General features: G+C 47.3%; 1 protein-coding gene across 1 annotated transcript; it reads right to left on the reverse strand.

Annotated features, from left to right (window-relative positions):
* Positions 1-14597: 14597 nt before the first annotated feature.
* On the reverse strand, positions 14598-26053 carry coq5 (coenzyme Q5, methyltransferase). Its single transcript, XM_056278912.1, has 7 exons — positions 25867-26053; positions 24293-24442; positions 20749-20973; positions 18609-18715; positions 17187-17275; positions 16369-16480; positions 14598-14945 (listed from the first exon to the last, which is right to left on the reverse strand). Exons 1-7 carry the CDS (start codon positions 26051-26053, stop codon positions 14844-14846), a joined length of 972 nt encoding a protein of 323 aa, XP_056134887.1. The 3' UTR covers positions 14598-14843.
* Between the last annotated feature and the right edge of the window lie 443 nt (positions 26054-26496).

Below are 26496 nucleotides of genomic sequence, written 5' to 3' on the forward strand. Positions count from 1 at the left end.
CAAGCAACTGACTGGTTGTACTGGACTCCTCACCCTGATCTAACTCAGGAAGGGGCAAGAAGTTGACCTCCAACAAACGGTTCCTGTGCACCACCCTGGTGTGCCCCTCTGCATCCTGAATCTTGTAGACGTGGATATTGGGGTTGACACCGACAACCGTGTACACTCCGTTCTCCCATTTGTCAGCCAACTTTCTCTTCCCTCGCTCACTCTGGTTCGCAACCAAAACACGATCCCCGACAGACAGGACAGTGCCCTTGGCGTGTCTGTTGTACTGTCGCGCCTGATGCTGCTGCTCAGCCGTGGAGTGCTTCTGAGCGATCTCCATTGCACTCCTTAGACAGGAAAGCAGAGACTGAGCATAAGAGTCATAGTCAACAACGTGAGGGTCATGCAAAACCTGCCTGAACATAACATCCACCGGCAGTCTTGAGACGCCCATACATCAGGAAGAAAGGCGCGTAACCCGTGGTCTCGTGAACAGTGGCATTGTACGCGAGCGTGAGAGAATGGATCTGCTGAGGCCACTGTTGCTTCTGCTGAAGCGGAAGGGAACGGAGCATATTCCCCATCGTGCGATTAAACCGCTCTGCCCCGCCATTACCCATAGGATGGTAGGCCGTCGTGTGGGACTTCGCTACACCCGCCAACCTGAGAAGCTCTGCAATCAGGTTGCTCTCAAAGTTTGTGCCCTGGTCAGAATGTATTCTCTCCGGAAACCCGTAAACACAGAATACATGATCCCAGAGTTTCTTGGCGACCTGCTTCGCTGTCTGATTGGCGCAGGGAAACGCGTGAGCAAGCTTAGTGAAGTGGTCAGTAACCACTAGGACATCGACCGACCGCTGCTTACTGTCCTCAGCGGACCAGATATCCATACACACAAGGTGCATCGGCGCGGAGGTTTTAATGCTCTCCAGGGTTGCACAAGCAGCTGGCTCTGGGGTCTTCCCAACCACACATCTCCGACAGCATCTGACATATGCTCTGATATCCCTCTCCATGTCAGGCCAATAAAAACGCTGCCTTGCAAGAGAGAGAGTACGGTCCTGGCCCTGATGACCAGCGTGATCGTGGATGCCAGACAGTGCCTTGTCTTTCAGACTCAGAGGTAAAACATACTGAGACCTCCTCTGCTTGGACACTGGGTCCTTTGTCACCCTGTACAAGACACCATCATTGACTTCCAACTTCTCCCACTGTTTCAACAGCCTGAGGACCTTCTGGTCAGCACCATGCCTCTCACGTCTCGATGGCCGCTTCCGAACAGCGACAAAGGGCAACACCTTGGAGATGCAGGGGTCTTGCTCCTGACTCAACCTGAGCTCCTCGGTGGATAACATCGGCAGTGTATCCTGACCACCCGACAGATGCTGAACGTGTTGGACCAAACTGAGTGCTCTGAATACTGATGCATCAGGCCAGTCACTTTTGGCTTGACAAAAAGCCCTGACCTCAGCTGCATCACAAGCAAACCCAGATCGCGCACTACTCACTGATTGGGACTGGCAGCTGAGTCTGAAAACATCCTGCACAGAGTCCCCCTCAACCCCGTCGGCTTCCTGAACAAGGGCCAGGGAGGGCTCCCTAAGTAGCCTCTGACTGACGGGCTTGGAAAAAGGGTCGCGACTCAACGCATCCGCCACCACGTTTTTCTTCCCTGGCAGGTGTTTGAGATCGAAGGTGTAAGACGCCAACTTAGACACCCAGCGGATCTCACACGCGTCAAGCTTCGGCTTCGTTAGGAGATAAGTCAGCGGATTATTATCTGTCCAAACGGTGAAGCTTTGACCCTTCAGCCAGTGGCTGAACTTTTCACAAACCCTCCACTTCAGTGCCATGAACTCCAGTCTATGAGCTGGATACTTCCGCTGTGAGGCACTGAGGGACTTGCTCGCAAAACCAACAGGTCTGGCCTTGGACTCTCCTCGGGGCACTTGAGACAGCACCGCGCCGAGTCCGTCCAAAGACGCATCGACCGACAAAATGAAAGGCACCTCAAAGTCTGGATGGGCAAGCACCACAAACTCCAGTAACATCGTCTTCAACAGATCAAATGCTTCCCCACATTCCGCCGTCCAGTCTGCGGAGGTAAGCTTACGGAAGCTGCCATGGGGCTTCTTATCCTTAGCCGACCTCCCCCTCCTCTTTTGTCCAGCCGTAAGGGCGAACAGGGGCTTAGCCACGGAGGAGCAGTTCGGGAGGAAATGCTGGTAGTAAAATACCATACCAAGGAAAGATTTGATCCTACGAACAGAAGGCGTGCACCCATCACCTTCCATGAGATCCTGCACTGTCATGTTGGAGATGACCTCTACTTTGGAGGGATCGACAGACACACCTCCGCCATCAACCACGTGGCCCAAAAACCGCACCCGCTTCTGCAGCAGATGACACTTTTTCGGAGCCAGTTTCAAGTTGTTCTCCCTCAACCTCTGAAACACAGTGCGGAGCCTCGACAGAGCCTCAACCTCTGACGGCGCGAAGACAAGAAGATCATCAAGATAGCACAAAAGCTTCGTGGAGTTCAGAACCCCAAAGATCCCAATCATCATTCTCATGAAGGCTGCAGGGCTATTACAAAGGCCCTGCGGCATGCGATCGTATTCATGCAACCCAAGGGGAGTCGTGAAAGCAGTGTACTTCTTGTCATCTTCATGCATTGGGATGTTGAAGAAGCCAGAGGTGAGGTCCATCGTACTAAAGAGGCAGTTACCACCTAGCGCGGCAAGACAGTCCGACTGGTGTGGCAAGGGATGAGCGTCTTTCAAGGTCCGAGCATTCAGCCATCTGAAATCAGTGCAGATCCGAAGCCCGCCATCCTTCTTCCACACCATAACCAGCGGTGAAGCGTATGCGCTCGAGGACTTCCGGATAATCCCTTTCTCCTCCATATCAGTGAGAACCTGTCTCAACTTCTGATAGTGGGCTGGGGGAACCCTCCTGTAGGGCAAGCGAAAGGGGCGCTCATCCACTAGATGGATGCGACGTGTGTATCCTGTGACCTCGCCACAGTCCAGAGAGTCCCTGGAGAAGATGTCATGGTACTCGGTGAGCAGCTGAGTGAGCTGGGACTTGCATGCCTCACTAACCTGACAGGAGCTGAGGTCAATGTCACTGAGTCCGAGCTCTGACAAACTCCTAGCCAGCTGGACAGGGGGACAGGCACTACCTGTGGCGTTGGACTCATGCCTCCCCGCAACTGATTGCAGTCCCTGGAAAACATTGAAGTCCTCAATCGCCAAGCATGGAAACACATCAGCCAACTTGCAGTTCCTTTTCAGCGTGATGGCTTTGTCAGATGGATTGACAACAGTCATGGGTACCCACTTATCACCCCAGAGCGGTGTGACAAGTCGACCTACGAGGACACAGCGTGGCATGGCCTTGGAGTCTGTCGGCTCCACAACAACAGTGCTTCCAGCTGACATAGGCACTTTAGCAGGAAGTCTGCCCCAGACTAAGTGCTCGTGCCTCGGTAAGAGTGTCACGGCCTGGGTGAGCTTAACAGTACCTATCTTCTCAGGAACTGCACCACCCCTCCAGCGCTCTACATTCGTGAACATGGACAGGAACTGTTCAACGTCAGGACTAGATGAATGTTCCTGTCTGGACGCGATGTCCCAGTACTCAGTACCACTCTTGAGTACATGGGCCACATGTTTAATGACGTTTGTGCCGACTATCAGATCATCATGCTGACCGGGCACGACCAGAGTGGGTATGACAAAGGAAACACCATAAAGCTGCATGTTGAGGTCATAAAAACCATCAGGCCTAGTCTCCAGACCACCGCAGCCAATCAAGACAATGTTCTCTTCAGGCTGCTGCTTCTCAGGCAAAACACCCCCAGAGCGGAGCTTCTCTACTGCATTTTCACTGATACTGCACGACATAGAGCCAGTATCCAACATGCCATTAAGCTGCACACTCTGGTTGACAAGAACAGGAGCATAGAACAAGTCACTGAAAGCCTGAATCCTCTGTGTCGCCTGAATGACCATACGTGAACCCTGAGGTGCTTTGGCACACTTGTCTTCATACAAGTGAGCCAGGTCGGAGACATCAGTGAGGGATACATCTACATTACCCACACCATCCCTCTCTAGGTGTGGGTTTAGTAGTTTAACGGACGAGACTGATGACCAGCTCTTCCACCAGGCTGAGAACGGAGCTGGTTGGGCGACTGAAGGTGAGGACAGTCCCTCTTCCAATGACCAGGAGACAAACAGTTTATACATCGGTTCTCCCGGCTGCAGTGGGAAAATGTGGAGTGATCCGGAGACTTACAAACCCTGCACAACCGCTGCGGCGCGTCTGGCACCTGCCCTGCGGCGCTAGGTGGCGGTTGAGTCTGCGTCGGTGTCCGGACTGCAGCGCTAACTGGAACCTGAGTCTGCATTGTGACCAAACGGTCTAGCAAGCTCACCAAACTCCTCATATAGTCATCACCACCAGAGACAGGTGCAGGAGACGGTGTAGGAGACCTTGCACAAAATGGTGTAGGAGATGACGCATGAGCCGGGACGGGAGATGGCACCACCAGCACGGTCGTGTTCAAGTCGGGAGCCACGTCGACTACAGGGACATGAACCTGTGAATGGAACCTACGCTCTACCGCGCCTGCTTCACGTTGTCCACCTGCAGCAACACGGGACTTCCTCTCCAGCATGTGCTCATCAAGCCTCTCTTGGATCTCGCTAGCAGACCATTTCCCTGCGGACTTGAACTTAAAAACATTAGCAAGAGACTGATCTGGACAGTGTTTGATAAACATCATGCTTACCTCGTGGCTTGGCTCTTCAATACTACGGCCCTGCCACTTCAAGCATTCGTCGGCCACCTCCACTGTCTTATTAAGCCTAATCCAATACTCCATAGCGTCCTCACCTGGCTTGGGCAGCGTACTGTAAAAGTCCGCCAGGGGCATGCTCGAGTATCTGAGGTCACTAAAGTGTTGCTTCAGTACATCAAAAATAATGTGGGGGTTCGCTATGTGGTCGACAGATGTGTTGCGCAGCTTCATCCTCACCACGTCCCCTGCTTTCCCCATAAGCTTAGCTAGAATCTCATGTGACTGCTCACTAACTGGAATGGCTCGCTTCCTCAAATACAAAGTCATAAGGCTCTCCCACTCATGAACTGTAAACTTATCAGAGCTATCGCCCCTGAAAATAGGAGGCTCCCTAGCGTCTGTCTGCATTACTACTCCAACACTAGGCACTGTCTCCGAACACTGTTCAGCAGACCTAGCACTGTCTGTGTGTGTGTTTCTAAGCATTTGTGTTTCCTGCAGCTTAGCAGTGATTGACTCTCCTATCTTCTCTGCTAACTGAGTAATGAGCATGGCTAACTCACCCACTGGCTGCTTGCTGTTACCTAGCACAGCCCCTTCGCTGATACCTGGCCTGGCCCGTTCTACGTAGCGTGTGGAGGTGAACTGAGGAGTGCCAAATGTGGTCGGGTCTCTAGGTCCTGGTGCTCTGGTGTCTGGTTCCCCGCCCTCTAAGAGCTGCCCGAAACTCCTACCTACACTTAGCCGTAAACCCCCACCCACATCTAACTGGTACCCCCTCTCCATAGCACACTGGCGATCCAAAAGATCCTGATCAGCAATGTTACCCCCACCTACGTACGAACCACCCTCTGCCATGTTCCCACTTCTAACACTCAGATAAAATAAAAAATAAAATAAAAAAGTGAAAAGCTCAATTCATTTAAATAATTGAATCCAGAAAGCACTAAGAGATTGAAACAATCACACACAATCAACAAATTCACCAATAGATTAATCACATATTCACATATCTAGTAGTTTACATCAATAGATTATTCACACGAGTCCTTCAATCACATCAACATTAACTTTTCCCCCCCTTTTTTTCCGTGTGTTTTTCTTCCTTCAATATATATAAATGTCCTGTTCACAAGCCCAGTCCATGGTAACCACAGCTATGACTGTCCAGTGTCCACACAGCTCAACTCCAGTCCACTGTAACATGAGTGTACAGTCTATAGAAATACCTGAGGACGTCTGGGGCTTGATGACGACAGCAGCCTCCCGCGGCGAGCAACTGATGTCGCTCTCAGGATCCAGGAGGGTCGCGGCACCAATGTAACGGGGGCAGTCCTATGGTGTTCTATGCTGGTCAGCCTGCTGCACGCCCGTCACTCTCATCCAGGCACGTAGCCAGGTAGGTGGTTTTCGTGTCTGAACCCCCCCCCCCCCGTCTGAAATGGCACCAATAATTATTTAGTTATCGTTTTGATTATTTGTCACCGCCCCTCTAGCCTACTCATACACTGCATCTATCGTGACTGACAGGCGTTAAACCTGTCAGTTAATTTGTTTCCAAACATGATGTATCTTATTGGTCTGTTTCGTAAAACAAATAAAAGCAGACGCTTTTGATTGACTCAGGGGTCTGACGAGTCAGCTAAGCAACCTGCCACTGGTTATGCTAGCTAAATGGTTGATCTATAGTTTGCTTTTCAAAAGCAATGGAGCCGCCGAAAGCTACCTGTAAATCAGGCAAGAGCAGTAAAGTTAATATTCGTAAAATCGGTGATTTTTTTTTTTGTTTCAACGTGTCCCGACTCAAAAAAGAAAAAAAAAAGAACATTACAGATGATCTGGTCACTAACGTTACCGATTTCCCGGAGCAAGTGTTAGCAGACCCACTGCCCTCCTCCTCGGAAACGGAGCCAGAGTTAGCAGACCCGCCGTCCTCTACCTCGGAAACGTTTTCACACGACTTTGTGGATTATATTGGTGGGAAAATATCAGACGAACAGAGAAGAGAAATATACTCACTGGACTGGACGGCCAATATCGGACAAACATTCCCTACAAAACTAGGAGGTAAACTACGTTTCCAACGTCATTGGATTGACCAGTGTAGCTGGCTAGTATACTCAACAAGGTCCGACGGTTGTTTTTGTAAGCACTGTGTTGCGTTTGCAGTCGAGCATGTGGGCAAGGGAGGGCACAGAAAAGCTGGCAAGCTAATTAATGTCCACTTCTCAGACTGGAAACATGCTTTAGAGACGTTCAAAGACCATGCACAAAAGGCATATCGCAAGGATGCATGTTTGAAAGCGGACAATTTCCAAATGGTTCTCAACAATAAAATGGATGCAATTTCACTGAGGCTAGATTCTGAGAGAAAAAGGCGAGTCCAAGAAAACTGAGAAAAACTCAAAAGCATCATTGCAACGTTGATTTTTTGCGGTCGCCAAGAACTCGCCCTGAGAGGTGATATTGATTCAGGACCAGTGACATTGAATGAGCCAACTCACAATGACGGAAATTTCAGGGCTTTACTCAGGTTTAGGGCTACATCTGGCGACACAGTACTGTTACAACACTTGAGTAAATGTGCAGCAAACGCTAGCTACTGCAGTCCTGATGTACAAAATGAAATAATCAGCATAATTGGAGATGTGATAACAAACAAACTGGTGCAGAAAGTAAACTCCGCGCAGTGTTTCGCTGTGTTGGCAGATGAAATGAAAGATGTTTCAGGGCGGGAGCAGCTTTCTGTCTGTGTCAGATACGTGAACCAGCATGACAGCCAATATAGCATCAGAGAGGATTTTTTGTCCTTTGTTGATATCGAGAAGTTAACCGGGGAGGCAATCGCCAATTCAATCGAAAGTCAGTTGACGAATGCAGGCGTTGATTTATAGTTTTTACGTGGCCAGGCAGGGATACGACGGCGCATCTGCCATGAGTGTCCGTTTACGTGGTGCCCAAGCTAAAATCAAAGAGAAGCACAAGCAAGCAGTTTATGTGCACTGTGCCAGCCACAGTTTGAATTCGGTCCTAAACAAGTGCTGCACTGTACAAATGGTGCGAAATTGCTTTGGAATTGTCTCGGAAATCTGCACTTTTTTCCATGATTCGGCTTTGCGGTCTGCCAGTCTGCAACACGAGACGGGGCGTCTTTTACCCGACTGCAAGAAAACGCGACTGACGAAGTTCTGTGAAACGAGATGGGTAGAACGCCACGACGCAATATTTACATTCAACGAGCTTTTAGACCCTGTGCGATCCAGCCTGCAGAAAATCAGTGAAACCTTCACAGGAGACACATCTGTCAAAGCCACTCAGCTCTTTAATTCAATTGACAATGCAGAATTCATGCTGTCCATGAATGTGAGTGAGAAGATGCTTGCAAAAACCTACCACCTGTCCACCTTCCTTCAGAAGGAAAATTGTGACTTGGTGAGTTGCGTTTCAGCTGCTGATGCTGTTATTAAGCAGGTAGATGAGATGAGGGCTAACTCTGAGATGGAGTTCAGGCAGATTTTCCAAAAGACCTCTTCCCAAGCAGCCAAGTATGGGGTTGAATTTCGACCACGAAGAGGCATGGACTGCAATGAGGATCCATTGAAGGCCTGTGAAAATCACTACCGGCAAAAGCTTTTCATAGTCATGCTTGACTTTTATTCATCACAGATGAAGGAACGCTTCAGCAAACACAGAAATGTGATCTCCAACCTCTGCTCCTTACTGCCATCTAAGGTCAGCATGCTGAACGACAGCTCAGCTCAAGCGCTCTCCAACCTGTATCCTGATGAAGTGTCACCGCATCTGGAAGTTGTAAAGTCGGAAATTGACACCTGGCGGGATAAATGGAAAGATGCAACTTATGTTCCACAAAATGCCATTGAGGCATTAAATGCCTGTAACAGTGAGTTGTTTCCAAGCATCTTCAAGCTTCTCCGCGTTTTGACCACGCTTCCTGTCACCAGTGCCCATGTCGAGAGAAGTTTTTCCCGTCTGGGAAAGATCAAGGACAAAATGCGCAGTACAATGACGGAAAGACGGCTTAATGGACTGACATTGCTCTCGAAGCACAGAGACATTGTGGTGACGCCGGAAGAGGTACTGGACATCTTTTGCAGACAAAAAAGACGATTGGACCTGCTTTTATAAGGTAAGACCCACTTTTATTTATTAATGCATTGATGATTATCTATGGGCCATTAATACGTTGACATTTACCGTACGGTTGGGTATTAGGCTATAGTATACAGTGTGGGAATTTTATTTACCGGTAGCTTTCGGCAGCGTTGCCCGACCCCCCCCAAAATATGTTTCTGGCTACGGGCCTGCTCTCATCATTAGCTCTGCGTTGTGTTCTAGTTGGGGGGGCCCTCAGTCTCTCATCATCATCATCATCATGATCAAGGAAGGGGGGGGCACACAGGACTCTATTTGGCCCACCTTGCCATTTATTTTGGTTTCAAACCCTTCGACAAACGTCCAGTCCTCCAGCTGGAGCGGTGTTTCTTACGGACGTGGGGGTCGAAGCTCAACCACTGCTCGGACTTCACTCGTGTGCGTTAGAAGGGGAAACCGTCCACTGGACTCCGATGTAAGAAAGGATAAACAAGTATTTTATCCCACAGCTTGCAGTATCTTCTTACAGGGATACTCAAGGTTACGTTCTCCTCAACCAGCAAAACTGTGCTACGGTAAGAAACACGCGTGGCTCGGCTTGATCGCTGCTTTTGATTGCTCCCACAAAACAAAAATGGCCTCTCCCGCGTTCCCTCTTCCGTGTACCCACAAGACCTCTCTCTTAAGGCGACAGTACATGTATAAGACGGTCGTTGTAAAACATACATAAAAGTAAATAATGACATAAGATAAAATGTAGTAAACACAAATAACAGCACACAGACAGGATTTGGTGATATTTCATACTCAAACAAAATAAAATAAAAACATTAATTTTAACCTGGTTATACATAGCACTCTTCTAGGCGTTCCCAGACAAGTTGTAGGCCCACTACAGGATTGGCGACGTGCACAGAGCAAATCCTTGTAACGTGCTCTGAGAACATTTTTCCTAACCACTTTGTCAAGAGGTCGAGCTCCTCGCTGGCAGTTAAGTTCAGTCCTTCAATGGCGTTTAAGAAAGAGGACTTCTACGCCCAATAATTTTCTGGGCGCTCGTTGAACTGGATGAGACCAGAATTCACAAGCTCTCGGCGCACCAAGTACCTCGCAATGTCATTTATACCAGTCGTGTCATCACGATGTGGCTGCGGTGAGGCTCTGAGAGGAGAGTAGTGCAGCTGAGCAGGAGGAGGCTGAGGAGGGGAGAGCTGAGCAGGATGTTGGTGATGTACTGCAGGTGTTGACCTCGCAGGTTGCTGTGCCGGAGCTTCAGGCGCTGACCTCGCAGGTTGCTGTGCCGGAGCTGCAGGCGCTGACCTCGCAGGTTGCTGTGCCGGAGCTGCTGGCGTTGAACTTGCAGGTTGATGTGCTGCAACTGGCGTTGTGGTTGCAGGTTGCTGTACTGCATGAACATTGTTCGTGGCTGAGAGGTGAGGGGCTCTCAGCGGCGTATATTGTTCAAGTTCTGGGGGCTCCTCGTAACTAGTCTGTAGCTGAGAGTGGTGTTCGACGTAGTCACGTGTGCGTTGAAGGCTGTTGCTAACCGATTTGTATCGACTCTTCTCGCTTCCCTCACGATCTTCAAGTTCAGCCGCTTCTTCGAGAACTTGAGCTTCTGCTATAGCTGCCGCGACCTCCTTCTCATGCCCCAATGTTGATAACTCGGCGGCTATTTGAGCTTCTTTAACTTTAATGTCAGCTGCTAGACGAGCCTCTTCTAATTTCAGGTGAGCTGCTATACGGGCCTCCTCTACCTTTAATTCAGCTTCCCGTTGACCGTAGGTTGCACGTGCGCGGGCAGCTTCGACTTTGGCGCGAGCCCTGATTGCAGCTTTGCTACTTGAGGTTTTAGATCCAGATGATGAGGCGGAATGTAGAGATGCAGCGTCAGGTGAGCGGTCCTGTTTCGTCTCATCACCTTCAGTGTTTCCATTGGTTACGCCGTTGTCCGTCATTGTTTATTGATCCTGTTGCTGTAGTGCCCGCCGTGAAGTCGTCTTTTTACTATTCTGTCCTACGCGTTTGTGTCCATGTATAAACAGGCCGACAGATAGCCAACATGAAGAATCCCAAAGAAATACAGAGTCCCGGTCCAAGTTGAGGAACTTTACTGAACTTTGAGAATTCAACCTTTTTTTTTGTTGTAAAAAGACGATGCTCTCCAAGGCACAAACGTAGATAGAAGCAATAAACACAGGAGCTGGGCAAACATATGAAACTCCGCATGGAAAGCTGGACTGTACTGTTACCATGACTATCAGGCAGCAAAATATTTCCTGAATTTAAGTCACGTGAGGAAGGCTAGAGGGAGCAAATAAACTTCAAAATAAAAGTACTCTTCTCACATTCTAATAAAGTAACGTCACAGTGCACTTTCTCTGGTAATTGTGTGCTATTCATTTTCTCTTCAGGCTTTTTTTCCGGGGGGGGGGTTCTCCCCTCCCCAATTGTGTCCCGGTCACTGCTCCACCCCCTCTGCTGATCCGGGGAGGGCTGCAGACTACCACATGCCTCCTCCTATACATGTGGAGTCGCCAGCCGCTTCTTTTCACCTGGCAGTGAGGAGTTTCACCAGGGGGACGTAGCACGTGGGAAGATCACGCTATTCCCCCCCAGTCCCCCACCCCGAACAGGTGCCCCGACTGACCAGAGGAGGCGCTAGTGCAGCTACCAGGACACATACCCACATCCAGCTTCCCACCCGCAGACACGGCCAGTTATGTCTGTAGGGACGCCCAACCAAGGCGGAGGTAACACAGGGATTCGAACCACGGATCCCCATTTTGGTAGGCAGCGGAATAGAACGCTATGCTACCCGGACGCCCCAGTCCTTAGTTTTTCTGTTTCCCTTGTTTTCAGACAGAACTTTGATGACGTTGATAAGTAGTGGTTCTCAGACAGGTCCTCGGGTACCACCAGTACTGCTAGTGTGTGGTTCTGTCAGGTGGTTCATGACATTCCCCTGTTGTTCCAAGTCCAAAATATCCCGGATTAAGACAAGTGGAATTACCAGAAAGAATACAAACAGGCATCACAATGGATCCTGAGGACCAGCATGGAAAAAACTTGCTTTAGGAACCTTGTAGATACTTTTGAATTATTAGTAGAGCTCTTTTCTTAAAGTTACCAAATACTGGGATAGGAAAGGAATGATACACATCAAAACTCAAGAACAATCCACTATACGATCATTTCACATGCATTTCCCCACATGGCGAGTTCCAAAGTTTAGGAGCCCTGTTAACAGTTGTCTGTATTCTATTGGAAACATCAAATGAGCTCAATCTAAAGCGTTCACTTTGCTTTTGTACTTGTAAACCTGTGAAAAATGCAAAAGGTATCAGATTTATTTTCAGCATCTTACCTTTTAGACCTTTTACGCTCACAATAATAATAATAATAATAATACATTTTATTTCTGGGTACCTTTCAGCGCACTCAAGGACACCTTATAGAACACAGTTAAAAAAACAAGCAGCACTGTATCAGACAGCATAAAATCAAAACAAAGCAGGGTAGACAATAAAAAGTTAACACAACAGATAAGTATAAAATCATCATCTGCATAAAACTCAATGAAGCGTGGATCAGACTGAATATGCCAGTTTGAAAGGGTACGTTTTGAGATGGGATTTGAAGGTTGAAAGAGAGTCAATGTTGTGAATGTCTTGTGAGAGAGAGTTCCATAGGCGGGGGGCAGAATGACTGAAGGCTCTAGTTCCCATGGTAGTCAAGCAGGCCGATGGTGTAGTGAGTTGGAGAGCAGAAGAGGATCTGAAAGTGCGGGAGGGTGTGTGAATATGAAGGAGTTCAGGAAGATATGAAGGAGCTAGGTTATAAGGGCCTTAAGGGTGAGAAGCAGGATCTTGAAGTCAATATGGTATTTAACAGGGAGCCAATGGAGTTGCTGAAGAACAGGAGTGACATGATCTATGGAAGGAGTTCTGGTAATGATATGGGCAGCTGAATTCTGGACCAACTGAAGTTTATGAAGACACTTGAGGGGAAGACCAAAGAGGATAGAATTACAGTAGTCAATATGTGATGTAACCAGGGTGTGAGTGAGTATGGCAGTGCTGTTAGGTGTAAGTGATGGGCGAGAATGATTAATATTGCGTAGGTGAAAGTATGCAGACCGAGTAACATTGTTGATGTGAGCTTCAAAAGATAATGTGCTGTCCAGGATGACACCCAGACTGAGGTGACGGAGGAACTATAGAATTGTCAATAGTCAGAGAAAAACTATCAGGTTTAGCCAAAGTAGATTTAGTACCTACTAGGAGAACCTCAGTTTTATCTCTATTAAGTTTGAGGAAGTAGTATGAAAACCAGGATTTAATTTAGTAAGTAGTCAGAAAGGGAAGTGGGCGGCAGAGTTGAGGTAGGCTTGGTGGATAGATAAAGCTGGGTGTCATCTGTGTAGCAGTGAAACTGAGTGCCAAATTTCCTGAAAATGTGTCCAAGAGGTAGAGGGTAAATAATAAATAGGAGGGGTCCCAATACAGAACCCTGGGGAACACCGGTAGTAACAGGAAAGGACTGTGATCTCAAACTTTTAAGTTGGACAAACTGAGTACGGCCAGAGAGATATGATCTAAACCAGTCAAGGGGGGTGTCAGTTATTCCAATGGAAGCTAATCTTTCTAGGAGGATGTTATGTGAGGTGTTATCAAAGGCTGCACTCAGATCAAGAAGGACAAGTACGGTTAAGAGCCCAGAGTCAGCTGCCATCAACAGATCATTAGTGATTTTCACCAAGGCTGTCTCCATATTGTGCATGAAGCGAAAACCAGACTGGAATTGTTCAAATAGATTGTTGTGAGTCAAGTGAGCATGTACCTAAGATGCGACTGTTCTTTCAAGTGTTTTAGAAAAAAATGATAAATTTGAGATTGGACGAAAATTATTCAAATTGTTGGGGTCTGCACCAGGTTTCTTGAGTACTGGAGTTATTGCAGCCGTTTTGACAGATGAGGGAACAAGACCAGAGGTAAGGGAGGAATGTGTGACATCACTTATTAAAAAGGATACAGACGGTGGACAGGCTTTAACTAAATGAGTAGGAAGGGGTTCTAACTGACAGGTAGATGATTTGGATTTGCGAATATGACCAGATATTTCAGCAACGGTTGGTAGTTTAAAACTAGATAGTGAAGAACAGAAGGGAAGATAGAAGGGTGAATAAGATTAACTGTATGCAGTATTGTTTGACGAGGTCAGTTGCTGATGAATGTTTTCAATTTTGGCATTAAAAAAGGACACGGTGTTACATTGAGCAATTGAATACAGGTGAGGTGCAAGAGTGTCTGGTGGCCGTAAAATGTTGTTACCATGGAAAACAGGGCTCGAGTGTTCCCTTCGCCTGATCTAATTACATTTGCATATAAGGCGATTTAGCTGTGGACAGAGCCTCCGTATAATGAAGTATGTAGTTGTTACACATGTCTTTATGAACAACAAGGCCAGTTTTTGTGTAAAGGCGTTCCAGGCGACAGCCTTTAGCTTTAAGCTGGCATAGTGCAGGTGTAAACCAAGGGGCACAGTGGGTAAAGGAAAGAGACTGGGTTTTTAAAGGAGCAAGATCGTTTAAAAGACTATAAAGTCCATCATTGTAATGAGAGACCAATTTGTCTAGGGTGGATAAATTGTCTTAACTCAAATAACTCAAACAGGACTCGATCCTCTGACAAAATTTCTTGTAACGGATCACCAAATTCCCTTTCAACAAAAAATAAATACAGTCTGACATCTTCTGAGTTCTTCTTTCCTCGTGAATTGGGATAATGTCGGAGGTCCACCCTGATGTGGCCTTTTACGTCCTTGGACTGTGGGACCCAGACAGACGGTCTACTGAGTCATCAGCAATCCCACCATTTCAAAGCCAGCAGTTTTGTTTTATATCTTTTTCCTGAGGAGATGGTGGGCGAGCACCTCACAGCTTAAAGCCCGAGTGAAGGGCCACCACCCCACCAGTGAGGTTCTTGTATTGTACACAGTAGAAGCCGGTGTCCTCGATCATACCTTTAAACTCTTCCTGTAGAAAAAAAGGGAGAGAGGCAGCCATCAATCAATAACAAAAACCCATGTGTGACTGTGACTGTAAGAGTGTAAACATACTGCAAACACACAAAAAAGGACCTTAATTCAGCAATGGAGAACAGTAATAAAGGAGTGATTTATTCAGTCTGAGCTCCTCAAAAGGAGACATTCAAAGAGAACGTGACTTTAGATGGTTAGTTCAGGCAAGAATGAGACTCCAAGAAGGATAAGGGCCGTTGATGGATGGTGACAGAACAGGTCAGGTGGTCTTGGGAAAAGGATTGTGACATATTTATTGATGCTTCAACATGTGGGGTCTCCAGGGTCTCATTAGATATTTAGGCTAGTGAAGTGGTTCTAAATCAGGTCCTCAGATACCACCAGTGCTACTGGGTTTCTATTCTGTCAGACAGTTCACTGCATCCACCTGCTGCTCCAGGTGTAAAACCTCCTTGACTGAAGGCTGGAATAACAAACAAATGGATCCATCAAGGCAGTTCCACATGACCGAGACTAAAAACCACCAGGTGAGTACATTTCTGTCAAAATTCAGTTGTACTGGATCTTCTCTGCGTTTGTGCTGAATCGACTGTTTTTTGTGTTTAAAAAGCAGCAACTCGTCTAGCAAGACCAGAAAGAACTTATCAGTAGTGCCCAAGTACTTGCTGTTACTACTTCTCTCTCTCGGAGCGTACTCATTAGATGAACCTGGGCATTCAGGCCAAGGCCGTTGTCATTTGCTGTTTTACATTTTAATTTTAGACCTATCAATAATCAATAAAAATTAAAATGATCTGGGTCAAACATACTTAAAAGGTAGAACGAGTAGGATTTTTTTGGTTGCGGCTTGTAAACACAACATTCAAAGTTGGCCCCGCCCCCCGGGCTCAACATCACCAGAAGGACACGCCCCCTGACCACAGTTTCTAGAACACATCCCAGGGTACAGGCCAACACCACGTTGCTCTTCATCTCCAGCCTCTCCTTCAGTGCTCGCCAGCAGGTGAAAGCCAACCCCAGATTCACTCTCGTTTTGGAACCAGTGTCGTCCACTTGGTGTTTCATCTCGATATATTTGCGTCTTTTCAGCACTGTGGATGCGTGCTTATGATCTCAATCTGGCGCCTGGTCGATATGATTTTATAGAGTCCCGCTGCGCAAAGGTTAACTCCCAGAAACGTCCCGTACACAGCAAAATAAGACATATACTGGCAGGACGGGACAGGGTCTCTGCAGATACAGACACCGCCACACACGTCTAGTGGGTCATAAGTGATGATTGAGAGGGATTGTTTTTGGATGAGTCTATACATTGATTTTTAGAAAATTCCTACTCATTCTACCTTTTACCTTTACTAAAATATTACTGTTAAGGGGTTAGATGGAGTGCATGGATATACCAACCCAGTGGTACACACCTGGTCAGGGAACTTGCGGATGCTCTCTACCAGATACTGGTAGGACTTCCAGTCCCCAGCAATCACCTCTCCCATCACTGGAATCAGCTGAAAACTGTACATATCATAAAGCCTGGGGAAAAAGATGCACCACATCATGATAGAGATATACTTTTATTAATCCCCGTGGGGAAATTCATCCTCTGCATTTAACCCGTCCGAGCAGTGTAGCTAGGAGCACTGTGAAGTCCAGTTCATAATCATGCCATTATGGATTACTACAGCAACTAGGCTACAACTACTCCCTGTTTTTTGTTATAACTGAATTAGCAAGGCACTTTTCTTCATAAAGCTATACATTTTCATACAGATTTCAGGAGAAGGGGAAACTGTAAAACCTCATCTCTACTTAATATTTTTTTCTTCTTCTGGGTATTATAGTTTCTTGGGTAGAAGTACTGCCAGCCACAAAAGGTTCCTTGTGGAGATACGTGGTCAGAAACATGACAGACTGCAAGGAGCCAACTCAAAGACCTCAGTTGTTTTTTGTCAGCTGCTGGCATTCTCAATTTTTTCCTGACTTTATTTTGAGAGTTACTCCTCGGTGCAGTAATGCACCAACAATCACCTGCCAAACACCATTCACTGACACTCACTCCCTGAGCCTGATGTGAGGAAACACAAACATATCCTTCTCCATACTTCACATTCTCAACTAGGCTGTCATGAATAAATCGACTGTCTACTGGGTTTAACTCAAACTCTATTGATTGGTTGAGGGTAAAAAAGGTTTTTGTGCAGAATTAAAACAAGTCACTGCCAGGAGAAGTCTCCCTCACCTGGCCAAGAGCGGGTTGGTCACTTTGCTGAACTCTAAGCACATGAACCTGCCACCAGGCTTCAGCACCCGCAGGGCCTCTTGTAGTGCCTAAACAACACAAAACAGAAGATTTAGACTGAAACAGGTCTTGAAATGACAAATACCCACCAGAGCCCCCAGAGTTTTCTTTGTCTTTGTCAAGTATGACTTTACAGCTGGACTAGGTGGACTGCTCGAACAGAGACATTGTAGGAATATACAAAGATAATACATCAAGGGGCGTCCGGGTAGCGTGGCGGTCTATTCCGTTGCCTACCAACACTGGGATTGTTGGTTCAAATCCCTGTGTTACCTCCGGCTTGGTCGGGTGTCCCTACAGACACAATTGGCGGGTGGGAAGTCGGATGTGAGTGTGTATCCTGCTTGCTACACTAGCACCTCCTCTGGTCGGTCGGGGTGCCTGTTCAGGGGGGAGGTGGAACTGGGGGGAATGGCGTGAGCTTCCCACGTGCTACGTCCCCCTGGTGAAACTCCTCACTGTCAAGTGAAAAGAAGCAGCTGGCGACTCCACATGTATCGGAGGAGGCATGTGGTAGTCTGCAGCCCTCCCCAGACCGGCAGAGGCGGTGGAGCAGTGACCGGGATGGCTCGGAAGAGTGGGGTGATTGGCCAGATACAATTTGGGAGAAAAAGGGTGAAAAATCCCCCCCCCCAAAAAAAGATAACACATCAAGAAAATTTAAATCACAGTGCAATGATAAACACCTTCTTTGCAAATCCCTTTGAGATACACCAAGGAGATACACTTAGGACTCACACTTAGAGACTTAGAGACACACCTTTGACATACACTTGGGACTTGTGTGCATTTAACATGAATGGATGCAAATTACAAGCTTAGGAGGTTAGTGTCCTGCAAAAGGACACTTTTACAGAGAACGACACATGAGCTGTATTGACAACTGAACATCCTTGTAGTTAGGTGTCAACATGGTTATCTTGCTACTCTACTGGACCATCCTGTCAGCCAATCCCTGTGAGGAACATTTATTCATTAATTTTCCACATCCATTTAATTCATTTCAGGGTTGTGGGGGACTGGAGTCTATCTCAGCGAGCACTGGATGCTAGGAGGGGCAACATCCTGGACACGTCATAAGTCCATCACAAGGCACACACACACACACATTCCTACCTATGGACAATTTAGAGACTCAAATTCCCCAAGTATACATGTCTTTGGACTGTGGGAAGAAACCAGAGTAGCTGCAGGAAACCCACACAAACACAGGGCGAACATGCAAGCTCCACACAGTTGGACCGGAATCAAACCCAGGACCCTCTTGCAATGAGGCGACAGTGCTAACCACTACGCCACTGTACTGCTTTACTGGGCTCAATAGTGCATTCAAAAAACAGAAGCAATAGTCGGGTTTCCTACTTGATCTATACGGGTGACGTTGCGAATCCCGAAAGCGATGGTGTAGACATCAAACTGGTCATCATTGAAGGGCAGCTCCTCAGCATTGCCCACCACCCAGGACAGGCCTGGCGAACAGCAACAGACAAACACACAGACACAAGTCAAGACAGATACTATGAAGAGATGATTGCTCCCGTTTATTTTTAAATATTTCCAATTTTGGAGTTAAAATTCTTCATTCCTGTTGTTTTTGTTATTACTAGTGTGGCGCAGCAGCTGGTGACTGCTGAGCTGCTGAAAAGAAGTTACAGTGAATCTGCACATTTACTCATTAGGCAGATGCTTTTCTCCACAGCAAATGACAAAAGTCAGCAAACAGCAGATTAATTCGAATGTTACCAGATGACACCAGAGCGCTGAACAGTAATCACATCACAGCCACGAGTGCAAATCACATCAAGCTGATTTAATTCAAATATACCTTACACCATCAAGAGGCAAGGCGTAGGAGAATCATAACGCAAGGTAGATTTAAATTGCTACATATCTGGATAACAGGCAAAGCATCGCCATGAGAGCACAAATGTCAAGCGCATAGCAGGAACGCACAATAGTACACACCAATAATAATGGCGTTTAAGTAAGTTATAAGACAACACCAACAGTGGTATTACATTATTCATATTAGTGGCAAGAAGCCCCTAGAGACCATTTGAGCATTCAATAAGGCCTTGAAAAAAAAATGTTTTTAGGCCTGAACACTAGAACGACTGGGATTTCACTCCTACCTAAAATGACCATGGGCGGTCAAAATGACGGCCGGTTTTTAAACTCTATATTCTGTCAAGATAAATACCCAGTTGAGATACTAATGCATTGCATATGTTAGTATGTCTGTTAGGAAACTAACTGACACCAAAATTAAAATTTTAACAATTATAATACTATTTTTCAAACAATTTAAAATGGCCGCTGTCCAACGCCTGTAAATACTGCAACGCCTCGGTGGTCGTCATGGTGAGTCTGTAGCGGCTTCTGTAACCAGACGTGTTGGAAATAATCAGAAATCAAGTTCAGACTATTTCTCTGCACTGGAGGGCGCTAGTTTGTTTCTAGGACAGAGCAACGAACTTCACGCAGGAAATGACGCGATCAACACATGTCATAAATACTGACATGACGTGCACGATCACGCACAAATTACGAGCAGTCTTTTTGACTGCTCATGGTCGTTTTAGGTAGATCTTATAACATTTTTGTGCAATTGATCTAAAACTCATTTTAATGCAAATATGTGCAATTTTAGGGGCATTCAGGGAGCACCAGGTCTGTATCTTTTTTTTCACAAAGTTATTAAACTTTGAAAATCCAAAACCGTCAAAGTGACCCGCCTTGGTCGTTCTAGTGCGACGTAGGCAAGTTAGTCGCTCTGATGGAGACTGGACGTTTATTCCACCATTTTGAGCCCAGATGAGAAAATAATCTGGACCACCAGCTTGTCGCTTTGGCAGAGGGGACAGAGAGTAAGTACCAGAATCAGAATCAGAATCAGAAATACTTCATCCTCTGCACCCTACAGAGGTTGAGCGAAAAAGGTGTGCAGGAGTGACCCCGGATGTGCGGAAGAGCAAAGCGTACATTAAACATTAACAATGGACTTGAATGTTGAGCTTTAACATACACGCGCAGTTGCCGACTGCTTCTTTTCAGCTGCCTGTTTTTCAGAGGAAACAGTAATGCATGCTGAGGCTCGCGCTACCTCCCCAAGAGGCACCCGCAGCTGTACAGGCGCACCACCACCTGTAGGAGTCATCAACTGCATCGGCAGGACATGTAACCCCTCCCGGCTCCCCACACAAGAACACTGCCAATTGTTTTCCCTGCAACACAACGCTGGGGCCTAAACCGTATACCTCGGCGTTGGCTGCTGGCGAACTAGTCCACTGTGCCGTCTGAGTGCTTCAGAAGCAAACAAACACAATAATTCCATTTTAGCATTACAAAATCAGCTCACAGCATTTCAAATGCAATAACTGGTGGCTATGATTTCAGCACACAAGTTGCCCCCAAGGAAAGGGACTTGAACCTGGACCGTTCTGCTGCTGAGACAGCTTCCCTACTCGTTTCCTACGCTGTCGTGAAGCGGACTTCTGCTCACCGGTGGTCATGCCCATGCTCTCCGCTTTCTGCTTGCCCACTCTGAGCATTTCCTTGTTGATGTCACAGACCACGGCCCTGGACTCTGGGGTCCTGTGCTCGTCCTCCGTGCTGTAGTTGTTGGAAATCTCCTGCCAGGACGGCGTCTGCATGGACCGAGCCGCCCGCTGCCACTGCCGCTCCTGCTGAGAGTGGATGTAGTTGAGGAAACGAAAGGCGATGTCTCCTGGGAGGGACGATGATCAGAGGTGAGGCAAGTGGCCATGTGTGTACGACGGCAGACATAGAAACAGAAACACACACATTCGCACCCAAACATACACACACACACACACACACACACACACACACACGGCATGAATATGGGGTTCGAGTATGAGACAAAGGCAGCGGTGGGCTGTCAGGGTCATCAGGGGCTTTTCTGCTGGCCCTGTCAAAATCAAAATCACAATTTGTCTTTCACAGTTACATTGAAGTGTGCCTGAAATGTGTCTGAGTTCAATGACTTGTGTTCTCGTGGGGCTGGGCAGGGATGTCCAATGTCACCTAAACGCATCACAGCTCCTTGGACCAGCACTGGTTTGTACTGCTAGCCTTTCCTTGAAGCCCGAAGCTGCAAACTGATTACAACTTTGGGCTACTACTACTACTGCTACTACTACTACTACTACTACTACTGCTACTACTACTACTACTACTACTACTACTTTCGGCTGCTCCTGTTAGGGGTCGCCACAGCGGATCATCCGTTTCCACCTCTTCCTCTCCTCTGCATCTTCCTCTGTCCCACCAGCCACCTGCATGTCCTCCTTCACCACATCCATAAACCTCCTCTTTGGCCTTCCTCTTTTCCTCTTCCCTAGCAGCTCCATATTCAGCATCCTTCTCCCAATACACCCAGCATCTCTCCTCCACACATGTCCAAGTCATCTCAATCTTGCCTCTTTTGCTTTGTCTCCAACCCGTCCAACCTGAGCTGTCCCTCTAATATAATCTTTCCTAATCCTGTCCTTTTTCATCACTCCCAATGAAAATCCTAGCATCTTCAACTCTGCCACCTCCAGCTCCACCTCCTCTCTTTTCGTCAGTGCCACTGTCTCCAAACCATATAACATAGCTGGTCTCACAACCATCTTGTAAACCTTCCCTTTAACTCTTGCTGGTACCCTTCTGTCGCAAATCACTCCTGACACTATCTTCTTCACCTCTCTCCTGCACTCCCTGTTACTTTGGACAGTTGACCCCAAGTATTTAAACTCATATGCCTTTATTACAACTTTATTACAACAAAAAACTGCCACTTTGGTAACTATTATTATGAAGATTATGATTATTATTTGGTAAGTATCATCAGCCAATCAAATGTTGATGTGTAGTAGCAGAATGCCCGCGGGCCCTGCGATGTATCCGTGCTAGCCACGGTGACGTCATCAACTTTGAGTTTGAGACTTTGGCGGGTTGTGAGCAAACTAAGCCAAATGGCCACCACATTCACAGCCACTGACGATCTTGTTGCTGATCTACTTCGTGTTTTTTGCAAATCTGGGAGGATTGTCTGCATTTTTTTTTCACATTCTCCCAAACGTGCTAAATTACTGGATGAGTTACGAGTCTGTCAAGTGAGGTGGTTTGTTATCTCCACCAGGCGGTGAGCGTTTGGTCGCGCATGTGTCTGTCCGCAGCTTATCTCGCAAACTACTGGACCCATCAGCCTAAATTTCTGGTGCACAGTTATGACTGTGTGATCAAGAATCTCTCGTGGCTGAGGTGATGAAAACCTTTCAGATAACGTTTTATTCTCGCTATCGCCGCTCCCTCTCTAGCTCGCTCGACCAGCGCTGCTCTTGCTCGCTGCACGCGTGCGCCCGGTTGAATTACATCGGGCAGCAACAGTGTATGTTGTATTCGGGCGTGGGTTTTGAAAGTAAAGACAAGTAAACGAGACATTCATCATATTCCGCATATCAGCAAATCGTCCATAGGAGAGCTGGAGGAACTTCGCCGCCATGTTTCTTTGACTGACATCATGAGGGGGAGTAGATGCGGAGGTGCCATAGACTCCAATGGTAAAACTCCGCTATAAAAATACAATTTCAAGAGTAGGATTAATCGCAGTCACAGCTGGAAATCACCTCAGCAGCTACAGTAAAACATTTCCCATGGCTGTACGTGGCTGTATCGGCAGCCATGAGAAATTTGTGTGTGTATGTGTGTATGTGTGGGTGTGTGTGGGAGGGATGCAGTTCGTTACTGAAGGCCTTGATTGAAACCGGTGTTACAGACAAATGGGGGAAATAACGAAATATGGACCCTTACCAGTGGGAATCCTAGTGCTTAGCATGACAGAGTACTCTTAAAGGTAAACAATTATAATTTCAACATTATCTCTGTACAGGTTGTAGGGATAACGCTCCATTAGCAACCATAATACTGAGCGGTCTTCCGTGTGTCTCTGAAACACCCTCGCAATTGTGCTGAACAGCCTCTTTCTGTGACGTCACCGGCGGACATGATTTCGGCGGCATTTCAGAGACACAGACTGCTCAGTATTATGGCTGCCAATTGAGAGTTATCACGACAACATCCATCCATTCATCCATGATCCAAACCGCTTATCCTGCTCTCAGGGTCGTGGGGGATGCTGGAGCCTATCCCAGCAGTCATTGGGCGGCAGGCGGGGAGACACCCTGGACAGGCCACCTGGCCATCATACAGGGCCGACACACACACACACACACACACACACACACACACACACACACACACACACACACACACACACACACACACACACACACACACACACACACACACACACACACACCTAGGGGCAATTTAGTACGGCCGATTCACCTGACCTACATGTCTTTGGACTGTGGGAGGAAACTGGAGCACCTGGAGGAAACCCACGCAGACATGGGGAGAACATGTAAACTCCACACAGAGGATGACCCGGAACGAACCCCAAGGTTGAACTACCTCGGGGCTCGAACCCAGACCCTTCTTGCTGTGACGCGACCGCACTAACCACTGCGCCACCGTGCCGCCCTCCCTACAACATACTATAGAGAGATAATGTTAAAAATCCTGATTGTTCTCCATTTGATTTCGGGTGACATAGTAATGGCTTAAATGATAATGTTTTTCTATTAAAGCTTTCAAAATTAAGAGTTTATAGAATGCCTCATTATCAAGACAGCCCAAAGATGCAGAGAGAAAAAAGAGGAAGACAGCTACAAAACCAAAACATACCTACAGACAATATACAAGAGAGCATACAAGCTATACTTGGCATATACTAAAGGCAGACAACTTAGTGTTGCAGCAATGAAACAAAAGAGCAAAAAAAAAAAAAAATCACACTGGAAAAAAATGTGTGCTTAATCAGCTATCCATGAATGACGGTAAAATATGATGTGCAAAAAATAGAATAAATAAAAATCATCCACTTTATCACATGTATAGCCAAAGGTCAGTGCTTCAGATGCAGCAAACATTTGCATGACAAAAAAAAAAAAAAGGCAAACCAATATAAACTGGCCCACCTGTTCCCCCTGCTACGTCCAGCAGTCGTGCACCAGGCTGTGGGTGCATGGCGTGCAGCAACATGTCCTTCCACACGCGATGGACACCCAGACTCATGGCGTCGTTCATGGTGTCATACTTCTGGGCCACGCTCTCAAACACCTTATAGACTGAACAATTACAGAGAGACAAGACAAAGACCAGCCGTGAGACAGAGAAACGTTCTTTCTGTTCCACACGTTTGAATGTGAGAGAGACAGAAGACTCCCTGTTTACACTTGGTTATAAAATGCGTTTTGGGCGATCAGATCACAAGCGGACAGCGAGACACATCACCGTTTATACCTGTGTCTATCATGCGTCTCCAAATCATGGACATCCATACATACATCCATACATCCACAATATAGTAGTCTACTATAATACATCCATACATCCATATTGTACCGAATTCGGGGGGCAACCACAGGAACTGTCGCGGCGTGAACCCGTACTTCCCGCACTGCGGGAGACATCGCTGACCGCTCGACTGGTTAACGTTGTCGCTTGCGGAGTGGGAGATACGGGTTCGCGTCCCGGCTGTGGCGACGGTCTCCCAGACTGCCTCCGAATTCGCTACAATATTATAGTAGACTACTATATAGTAGTCCCTAGCTAACGGGTCTGACCCTTTAGCCGAGCGGTTATTGATGTCGCCTTGGCCTTGTGGTGCAGTACACCCCGTATCGAATCCCGCACCGGGCAAGAAAATAACCGGTTACAGTAGTAGTCTACTATAATACATCCGTGCTCCGAACGCGTCCCGCTGACCACTTGTGATCAGATGTCGTTACTCCGAAGATTTCGTTACTGTTACGTCACTTCCGCCACAAGGTCAAAGGGCCTCGGTCAAGCGTCAGACTTGCCGACTAGCTGTGACTAGCTGTTCCAACTGTTGAGACTGACAGGACTGGTTCTTCCGCCCAAATAGAGATTAGGCGTCTCGTTTCACTTGTACTCCAACCACCTACACTCTCCTCTCTCCATTTTTTCGAAAGTTGGCGCGCTGTTACCAAAAATAACCACCACATCCTGCATTGATGACGTATTTCCTGTTACGTCCTTGTTGGGGACGCATCAAGACGAATTGACGTTTACGCTACAAAAGATATGTGGTCAAAATGCGTCCCAGACCACCCCGGTAAGTGGTTTGAGTAATCGGTTCACAAAACGTTCTGGTGGTCGTTTACAATTGTATTTAGCGCTGTCGATCGCAAAAAAACAAAAACAAAACGTATTTTAAAACCAAGTGTAAACGGGTTGAGAGAGAGAGAGAGAGAGAGAGAGAGAGAGAGAGAGAGAGAGAGAGAGAGAGAGAGAGAGAGAGAGAGAATGTCCTGGTGTTGTCGGACAGCTCCATGGAGGTGTGTCTGAGGGCGTCTTGTCCTTGCATGTAGTTACGCGACTCCACGTTGCTTCACACACGGTAGACAACTGGTTTCTAACTGGTTTTTACCCGTAACCGGGTCAGGAACCGGTCCAAACGACAGTCGGACCAACGCCACTCAGTCTCGTTTGTAAAACAGTACAGAAAGTCCAGCATAGATTCGTTTACCTCTCTCTGCCTTTTCTGACTCGGACACGGTTTCAAAACCGAAGTGTGTGTTTTTGTCTCCGGCGACGCCGCTGAAACGACGACCCGCTGAAGCCGCGGACCAACCCGCAGACAGGAGCCACCGACCCCCGCCGGTACTGGCCGCCGCCGCCGCGCGCCGATGCAGCACCCTGAAGGAAGCCGCCATGTTGCCTGGCGTCCTGACGTGTCGTCACGCCGTCGTCATACACGTGCGACAGCAACATTTGTAGTTTTATTCGCTCCCCTTTTAACGTATTGACGGTCATACTCCGCCTGTGAGGAGTTAAGAAAGTAGGCTGGTCGAAACTGATGTTTCATCGACGGGATAAATCCTGTTTTGGCACTGCCGACCCTTTTCTAGGAAAAAGCTCAGTTTCAAACGTTGCATAGCGTTTTTGTTCATTATGTCAAGACAAAAGACTCCAGTAGTGTGGTCTGAGTGTATTACCCAGACCAGTACACATGGACTGGTCTCACAGGCCTGCTGACAGCCTAGATGGCCGTTCTGGACATGAGCAGTTCCAAAACAGGTGGATCAGAACGGCGGGGACGTTGGAGGAGACACGGGTTTTACATACTAGTGCTCATGTAATTTATCATCGCGTTGCA

The sequence above is a fragment of the Lampris incognitus genome, chromosome 1 (genome assembly GCF_029633865.1).
Source record: "Lampris incognitus isolate fLamInc1 chromosome 1, fLamInc1.hap2, whole genome shotgun sequence".
Lineage (NCBI taxonomy): Eukaryota > Metazoa > Chordata > Actinopteri > Lampriformes > Lampridae > Lampris > Lampris incognitus.